The 9,867-nt window shown below is 41.6% G+C and overlaps 1 protein-coding gene across 1 annotated transcript; it reads right to left on the bottom strand.

Annotated features, from left to right (window-relative positions):
- Positions 1–438: 438 nt before the first annotated feature.
- LOC102305295 (lethal(2) giant larvae protein homolog 1-like) lies at positions 439–8,775 on the bottom strand (the record flags this gene model as incomplete). Its single annotated transcript, XM_005953042.3, has 10 exons — positions 439–667; positions 2,356–2,423; positions 3,062–3,282; positions 3,379–3,533; positions 3,914–3,968; positions 4,809–4,944; positions 5,051–5,213; positions 8,085–8,231; positions 8,388–8,548; positions 8,680–8,775. Coding segments are annotated over 10 exons (1,416 nt in total), but the record flags the coding sequence as incomplete, so codon positions are not given.
- Positions 8,776–9,867: the final 1,092 nt, after the last annotated feature.

Genomic DNA, 9,867 nt, shown 5'->3' with positions numbered 1-9,867 from the left:
TTTTTCTCCATTCATATCAAATCCCAGATATAATGTGCTCTTATCCTGATCACATGCCCGAGCACTGAGAAACATTTCTGACTGTAGAAACAGTTTCTTTAAAATCTCCCGTCTCCTGACTAATGAAGCCAAACAGCTCAGCTAGATTCCCCTTGACACAAAATTCTGCCTCCAGACTGTGAATCACTTCATTTGAATGTATTTCTGCACAGAAAACTGTCCATTAAACCAGAAACAGACTGCGGTTTACGCTGGAGTCGAGTTTTAATAAGAGGAACAATGGGGTGGGTCAGTCTCAAATCCAAACACATGAAAACAATCAGAAAATTAGGGCCACAGATGCAGCATTACAGGGCTGCATGTGTGCGAAAGACAGATTGCTTTTATTCCCTCAGCTTGTAAAACCAGACCCTGTGTCTGAACTCTGAGGAGAGACTTATATTTATGTCCATTTCACCTCCTTTCGTGAAAAGCCTCATTGCTTCTCACCTTCCTGAACGGAGGCCATTCTTCCTCCTCTTGCTGCATATCGGGGTCGTTGCTGGGGTCCTGCGGGTCATCGCTAGGGTCGCAGTCGGTGTGGAAGACGTTGGCTGTGCTGAGTTTGTACAGCGGAGTGAGGGCGACACCCGAAGCATCCCAGAATCGCACCGTGCCATCCTCATGGCTGTAATCACAACAGATTTAAAATAAATAACAATCACAGAAAATTCAACAACTGCTCCCTTTAACAGCCATCTATAACAGCTAGTGACCAGTTTAAACTATTAGTCTATTATGTCCAGCTAGTCAGGTGCCATGTTCAAAGTGATGTTGGTGCATCAAGACAGCAATAAAAAGGCAATAAGATAGCAGATTCACCTGATTCCATCAGTTTATGACTGAATGGGATCACGTGATAATGTGGCGATTGACTGGGAAAAACTGGCATAGAAATGACTACATAAGTTGCCGTGTTCATACAGAGACATTCAAATCATGGGTCAGTCACACTGCAGTAAAAATTAGATGGCAACCTCATTATCACTAGTGAAAAAAATAAATAAAAAAAATAAAAATCAGTGTCTGCTCAATGACTGAATTTGTTCCACTTTTACTGGCTGGATACGCAGTTGCTACTTTTCAGGTTGCCTGCTATGGCAGTTGAAGCACTCGTGGTCTGACGTGAATCGATTGGAATCACTCTCAGACTGACTGGCAAAAGTTTGCAAATAATCACCATCTAATTTATAAATGCAGACAGACTGTCAACACATTGCAATCAGTCAGAGAAAATCCTCCACACGTAGTGGTACAGTTGTTGCAAAATAACACAAGCATTCAGTAACTTGCTTTTATATATGAACATAACCAAAACACAACCAGCTGGCAACTGGCTGAGTCGAGTACCCTGCAGCAAAGCAGCGCAGCCCAGACGAGTTGCGCTCATTAATGCACAATCAAATTGATCGCAACATGTTGGCAATCCTTCCGTGCTTGTAAATTGGTCAGCATTTATTTGATTGCCTTCACCGAACTGTATGAGAGTGACTGCAGTCAGTCCCAGTCAGAGCATGATGGTTTGCAGACATGTTATTTCTCAACGACCTGTGCAACCACATTGCAATCCAAAAAAGTTACCCAGAGGTTGAGAGTGTTGCAAGCTCAACCTCTGCGTGACCAGCTGGTCACTATGCTAAACAAACTTGTAAGTAATAATTTCCTTTTTAATTCTGAATTTTAGGTCGCTATATAAAATGTTTAATAGATACACTAACCAATTTATCCACTACCCACTTCAACAGTTAGTTATACTCTTAGCTAGCTATTCAAACCTGTCACTTTCTGACCATCAAGTTTTTAAAATCATATAAGTGTTTATCTGCTGCAATCCATTGCTTTTAGTTAACTCATCTTTGGTGATGGAAACAAGTTCCTGTACTTTAAACAATGGAGAGAAACACAAAGGACAAAGAAAGAGAAAAACAAGGATAACATCAGTCAGTTTGTTGCTAACAAAACTAACAGCGGCATTAAAATTCTCCTCCTGCTTTCACGCTATTCTCAGTTTTCAAATTGTCTTTAAACCACTTCTATTACATAACTCTTTTTATTGCACTTTAGGCCAATGCAAGCTCTGCCAAGTGTGCGGTTGGCAACACCAACAGTTTCATGGGATTTCCCCTTCACCATTTTTTTGAATGCAGGATATCCTTTCTTCACGCTGCTTTTAGTGACCTAATCTTACTAGAAAGCATCAGATTTACGTTATGGGAAAAAACAAGAGACCTGAATTCACTTGCAAAGAGTGAGTGAGTGAGTGAGTGAGTGAGTGAGTGAGTGAGTGAGTGTGTGTGTGTGTGTGTGTGTAAATACCCTGTCAATAGCAGTTCTTGTTGTTTAGGTGGAGGTGCCAGATTTTTCCCCCCACATATCGGCCAGCTCTGTACACACAAACAATAAATAAATAATCATTCTGAACCAAGCTAGGACTCATCATTTTTCACATCAACATATTTTCCTCATGAACTCGTCTTAAAAGTTAGAGCAGAAAAATGTACCACAGAGATTCACACTCTGATAAAGGATCTGCCAATCTGATTTGGCCTCACATAGACAAACAAAGAGCCATGATGAAGAGCGTAACAGCTGTGTGTCCGTGTGTGTTGCTAATCTCCCACTGATCGCACAACTGATCTAAGCCACAGAGCTTTTGAAAAGCCTTTAACCGTCTACACCTGCTCTTAAAGCTCACACACTACCAGTGGCTCATGGTTACATTCCTGTTTGTTTCCTCTTCTCATTGCTGGGCTGAGAGCCAGTGACTTATTACTTCCATTTACATGCAAATAGCCTCATCTGATCAATTTACAACTGTTCTTGCCTTTGAGATTTGAAACAAGCAATTTTAATATAAATCCAAGTAAAACGTCAGCTGATGGGTCAGACTTTGTCTAAGGTGTTTTCAGGTTAAGCCTCTTATGAGGATCTCGGATTTCCTGCGACTGAATATCCCGTACTGCCATGTATAAACCAATTTGCTAAATAATCCTGTCATTCACAGTGCCAATGTGCTTCTTACCCTGTGTGTGTGCTGCCGGCTTTGCTGTGCTTTGCCAGCATTGACCAGCCTCTCCCAGAGTTTAGGAGGGACGCTGGAGATGTGGCAGGAGCAGGTGATGGCTGACGAGTGAAGAGGAGCAAGATAGGGAGTGGGCATAGAGGGCCATCCGGGGGTCTGGAGGTCAATTACAACCAGTTCTTCTTCTAGTAACACCACTAAAGCAGATGGCTCATCAAACTCTATAAGAAGAAAAGATCACACAGGGGATAAAGGCTTGATACTCGTGAAAATGTTACCTTTACATACACCATCTTTAACACAGGTCAGATTCTGACCTCTCTCTTGCTCCACACTGTGGACGGTGAAGAAATCAATCACTCGAGATGTGAAGTCGAGGGTGACGTGATCTTTGTCCTGTTGGATCGTTAGACAGTGGCGGTCACCATAACTGGCTCTGGGCATCCCTCCACTGTATAAAAGCACTGGAGAACTACAGTGAGAAACACAGATTAGCTACTTTTCTACCTCACAATTTTTTTTCTATTTTCACTCTGCATCACTGCATTCTTTTACATTAACTTTAAGTTAACTTCTCTCTTTATTATGTTTTAATAGTATTTTTCTCACCACAGATAATAGTTACATGATGTGGTAAATTATACCTTTTAGATTTACAAAACTAGGAAAATAATCAGCAATTGCATAAATATAGGGATGCAAAAGAAAAGACCAATAAAAATAAAATGAAAATGAATCTGAGAAAACAGTCATAAGTGAAAATTCGCCAGCGCTGATTCCAAATGACCTGTTTGATAGAAGGACTCAAACACACTTTAACAGGAAGGTTGCAAAACGAGGTTTAACACTCACCCTGCTTGTGTTGTCCTCCACAGGATTTTGCTGATGGCTTTACAGGGAAATGGACCTGTGATAGATAATTACAAAAGAAAGAAGAAAAAGAAGACTATTAAAAGCTACCAGAGATCCTTTTTAGTCCAAGAGAGGGCAAATGAAAGGGGCCGTCTGTTAGACAGCACTCAGGGTACTCCACGGGAATATTAAATAATTTACAGCCAACACAGACAGAAACCGTGTGCGCACTAGTAGTGGTCTGTTCTTAACATAGTATCAAATCTTAAGCAACAAAACCATTACAGAATCCACCACAACTCGAGGAAGCTGTAACACTTTCCAGGAAGGGTTCTTCCGAGTTCATAACTGTAATAGAAGTATGGGTTCAGCATTCACACCCAAAGTAATTTAGGTGCGAAGTTCTCTCAGGTTCTCTTTAAAGTGAAGTTTTAGTCCATTTTATTTCAATGCTTCTGTTACTACAGGGAAAAAAAAAAGGGTAAGCATGAAAAGTCTCTATATCGTTTGTGGCTCTTCATCTATTCTCTACACGTCTGCAGCGTGGTAGAGAGAATTAACTAAGATGCAGAACAGAGTTTTATCACGTTAGAGCTCATTACTGAACAAAAGTTAAATGCTTTAGAAATGTTTATGATCATGAAAGAAATGTAAAATGACAGGTAAAAAGATTCTGAAAACAATTTGCATGACTGGGAAAAATGCATCTAACACAGCCTGTGTGTGGAGCCACAGCGAGCTCTCAGCTGAAGCACTTATTCTCATCACTGTGGACTCCACTGTCCGTCACTGGTTCCACTCTGTCCTCCAGACCTGAGAATGTTTCACTCCTACACTTGAAATGCAAATGTGTGGAGTGTGTGACATGTGATGTATGCATGTGTGCATTTCTCACCGTAGGGGATAGTGGAGGACACTGGCTGGTGATTGCAGGTGCTGCCACTGGTAACAGCCCAAACTGAATAGCCTCCATCGTTATGGGAACAGACAAATAAGTTTCCAGAGCGTTCCCATACCAGACTCTCCAGTTGCTGGGGGGAGGGTCATAGACACAAAGTCATCACTGCAGGTCATCTAGCTATAACATCACCCTGAAAACTGGGAGCAAGAACAATGAGCACCAACTGTAACAGGTACCTGTTTGCCCAGGAAGAGCTGCTCAGCGTGACGAATGCTCAGATCCCACAGGACCACCAGGCCTCGGCTGTAGCCAATCAGAATCTTCCCTGACTGTTGAGGGTGTTCCTGAAGAGCTTCCACCGGCCCCAGAGATTTCCCACATCTGTAGTCATCTGGCAGACTGGGAAAATGAAAACAAACATTATCCATTATCCCACATCTGTAGCTTCCCGCTTTACTGTGATCCACACGGCTGTAAATTACATTTATCTACACATCCTGACGAGGTCAGACATCTGTCTGATGAAACAATTATCCAATGACACGAGAGATACAAGAGGACAGAGTCACCTGGTTCCATGCGAGAGAAATTCTGTGTTTTGGTTACACTGTACAGACACAGTAAACAGCTGAGTTTGAAAAACAAAACAACAACAACTACATCCTCAAACTGGTTTAGTGTTTGTTATCATCTGAAATTATGGTGTGTGGAGGGAGAGGGTAAATAATGCAGTACACATACGGCGCAACAGAGTTTTGGAAACAGTGCAAGGAGATTATACAAAATGTTGAAGTCACTGCAGCAAATACACAAAGCTGTTCTTTGCACCGAAACACCCCAAAGCAAAAGTGCTAAAACATGTATAATCAGCACAAAGCAAAGACCCAAGTTGCTGAAGTTTGAGAACAAGACATTCCTCTGAGCCAGAGCAGGAATGTAGAGCAGGACACACCCTTGAGATGTCAGAGGATTCCCTCAGCGAAGGAAGAAGAAAGGAGACGAAACAGCCAAGACAGAGAGAGAAAATGAAGTGATAAAGAAAGAAAGTACTGCAGCTTTATGGACTTTAATGCAGATGAAACAAGGATCAATGAACAGCAGCGCCGGGTGAAGCGTACACACACACACACACATATAACTTCTGTCTGCTGTTGTAGGCTTCACTGAGGAAGATCCTCTCCGGAAGCACAGCGGCAGAAACATTCCCAACAAAGCATTCCATTGTCTCTGTCGCCCTGTTCATAAGTATTTTTAGGGAATCCAGCATCCTGCCATAGAGTCCTAGAGATGATCCTGTGTACGCTTGTGTGTGTGTGTGTGTGTGTGTGTGTGTGTGTGTGTGTGTGTGTGTGTGTGTGTGTGTGTGTGTGTGTGTTGAAACACTTCCCCAACCGGAATACTGTGTTTTGGCATTTGGTACAAAGCTTTACTGTCTAAAACTTCCCCTCCTTTGCGCACAAACACACTCACACACACACACACGTACGCCTGCCTTATCAGCGCCCTCGTTAGGCTTCAGTTCTGCTTACTTCCCTCGACAAGCCTGGTTAATGAGGGGTTTGGCCAAGCAGTCACACAGTCACAGCAGAATGAAAAAGAAACAACAGTAGTACTGATACACAGCCAGTGTGGCAGCACAGCAAAGCTCAAGCACGAACCACAAAGTAGTCTGTGGTATGTAGGGAGGCAAAAAAAAAAAAAAATCACGTTTGTTTTCTGTCAGATATCATACAACATTCTGCATTTCCATTCTTCTATGATAACAATTGAATTCCTTTACGTGTGTGATGATCGGTGTTTGTGCTCCACTCTCACTGTGTTTTGTTCTAGTTCACTGCTGAGCTCTCACATCACTGCTTGCCACAGTGAGGCTCCACCATCATTAAGGGGGAGGGGGTAAAAACACCTTACAAATAACAGCCCTGAAGTAACATAGCCGTCTTTCAGGTGTCTGTATATCTAGTTAACACTGCTTTGTTAGCAAGTTCCTTTGCAGCCTTTACAACTGATATCATGGTGCAACCCCCAGTCTGAAACAAGGCGTTTTTAGCTTTTCTTTAAGGCCACCCTTCCTCTAAACCTTTCTAATTCTAATGGTTGGCTGCTATTAGCATAGAGAAGGTTTTCATCAGCAGGTGGTTGGAGCTACTGTGCTCACGGCCACAGCCTGAGAGGACCAATATTAACGTTATTCCCCTCACTCTGATATCTTAGACAAAAGAGAGAAAAAAGAAGAAGAAAAAACCCACAAAAATGAGGCTCAACTTTGGCCATATTTAATACCACTGTAATAATACTACGTAATAATATTATATTATATAAACCACTGTCATAATATGGCAGAAAATGAAGAATTAAAGCTGAAAACCCTCACACATAATTAAAGAAGGTTTTCTAATCTGCACTGATTTAAAACAAACAAACAAAAAAATCCATTATGTGACATTACCTTTGTTCAAATCAACTCTACACACACAAACCTCCTATGTGAAAACAAAAGCGCTGAAGGGAAAAAACACACGTACATTTTTAATAAGCTTCACAGAACATGTCTGTTAAAAAACTGTGCAAGTGAGTTACCGGAACAAAGCCAAAATTAGGTAATAGGCTGCTTTGTTACGTCAACTTTACTGTCATGACTGATTTGATCATTTTATTCTGCAAGTAAAAGCAGCCATATCTTCATTTTTAGTGCTCCTCACTCACACTACGGTGTGTAATTATTTTTGACTTGTCGGTTTTTTGTTTTTTTTTAAAAAGCTAAATAAATTAATATATAAAACATCTGACAGCGTTTAATGGAGCCTGAACCCAGTGAACCTGACCTGCCTGCTGCTGCTAGGGTCAGTGGGGATATTTGTATCCGCATGTGTGTGAGCTGCTCAGCTGGAGCTGTGAGTGGAGGAAGCTGAAGTGTTTAATGTTTACAGGAACGCTCACTGTGATGGAGGACGGAGAAGAGTGGAGAACAAGGATGGTGAAGAAAAGTCAAAAGATTTAAGCATGTGAAGCCATTTACAAGGATAATTTCATATTCTCTAATAAATATCTGCAAAATAAAAAAATATAACCCTTCCACATGTGTTGACAGTTAGACAATAAGGCTATGTATTCCATTCCAATATCAGCTTAGCTGCTGTATCCACCAGATTCTTTTGTTTAACAGTGTAAGTTAACAAAAAAAGACACAGATTTATTGCTTGATCTGTACTTGGGTTGTCTCTTTGTTCATGTTTTTTTGTATTAATTCCTTTTGTGTAACAATCTCACCTGTGTGTGATCTGATCCTGGAGCAGTGTCTGGTTATCTTTCAGCGAGAGGCTGGGCACCTCTAGGAAGTAGACGCCTCCTCCCTCTGTTCCAACGCAGAGGAGGTCACATGACTTCAGCAAGAGGAGGACAGTCACCCGAGTGGCACTGAGAGAAAGGAAATTAGGAAAATTTATGATACTCAAAATTCTAAAAGGCACAACCAACAACAAGTTGGGGTGTGAAAGAAGGCGAGACATGATTACAGACTTTCAAAAGTTCCCAATTTTCATTCAGGTTTCTGTAAAGAGGACTCTTGTGTACCTGCAGCTCTCGATGCCAGGTCTGCCGGGCAGATTGTAGGTGTTCACTTCCTGTAGAGAAACCACGCCCTCTTTCTTAACCCCACCGACCTCTCTCAGGGGTCCGGCCACCAGCTCCCACAGGTGGATTGTGTTGTCATCCAACAGTGACAGCAGACGACCCTTGGGAGAAAAGAATTAATATATGATGTGTGCCATGACTCACTGCCGAAACCTTAACTTAATTTTTAATGTTTTGGAGTTTTGTTTTGTTTTTTAACATTTTTAAACATTCAGGAGAAAATTGAGCTCACCTGTCCAGGCAGGAAGTGGATTTGTGTGACAGCAGTGGTGTCATTGTGCAGACCTGTGAACTCCACACCAGGCGCCCCATAGCTGCAGGTATCCCGTTAAAGAAATACACAACTTGGCATTTAGACTGGCATGAGCAGTGGGCTAAAGTTAAGATGTCACAAAGCAGTATACTTATTGTCTAGAGCTACAGACACGGAGGGGAAAAAACAAAGATTGGAAGGAGGGAATCTCTGTTCTTCTGTATAATTTGTGTCCACTACTCCCTTTAAAGAGAAGATTCACTGCAAATCAATAAATGTTTGGAACAATGGTCCTTCATCCCTCCAGAGACGTGCACTGAGGCTGTTCTGGCTGCACACCTTACCAAGACACTTCATATACTACAAGTTTCCACCTTAATCCAAACTAAACTTTCTGCTTCCACCAGTCAGTAAAGTTGCAGTTTACCTCTTTGTCATTCCAGGCTTGGCTTTTTCCATGTATAATGTTTTCTTTTAGACCAGGAGTGTCAAACATATTGCCAGGGGGTCCCGGCTGCTCCCTGGTCTTTCAAAAATATGGTCATTTCAAACGGAGGAGGATAAAATTTGAACCTTTAACTGCAATTTCATCAGTCTTACAATAGTCTTGCTGACAAAGACATAACCCATGGCGTGTCATTGCATAAAAGACAAATTGTCATCATTTTATTTTTCGTGTTCAAACTCATAGAAAATCAGAAAAGTACATTTTTTCAGTATCCTGAGATATCACATTATAGAGAAGATGCCTCTGGCCACAGCTGGTGCAGCAAGACATAATATAATTTCTGCAGGCAAAAAACTTGCATGAATTATTAGACACCGAGTGGTCTCAGCAGAGACACGGGCAAAAGCACATTTTATTTTTTAAGTCAATGGCTAGTTATACACACGAAGAACACTCCTAAAACAAAGCTTGAGAGGTTTAAAAACATAAACCTGGATATATCTGCCTCTCTGTCACATGCCCAAATTAACATTCCTGTTTAAAATATCATTCTTTTACTCCTTCCCATTTCCCTGCACATCAGTATAACACTGTGCACCAAGCGTGGCGCCAACTCTGCCAGGGCAAGCAATTAGACTCCCATCATGGTTTAAAAATATGCATGACTGGTACGGAACACCAGTGCTGTTAAAAGCAGATAACCAAACTGTGGATATTTT

Source organism: Haplochromis burtoni, unplaced genomic scaffold, assembly GCF_018398535.1.
Source record: "Haplochromis burtoni strain Fernald_Lab_line unplaced genomic scaffold, NCSU_Asbu1 Contig_2804, whole genome shotgun sequence".
Classification (NCBI taxonomy): domain Eukaryota; kingdom Metazoa; phylum Chordata; class Actinopteri; order Cichliformes; family Cichlidae; genus Haplochromis; species Haplochromis burtoni.
This window is presented reverse-complemented; position numbering and strand designations above follow the sequence as displayed.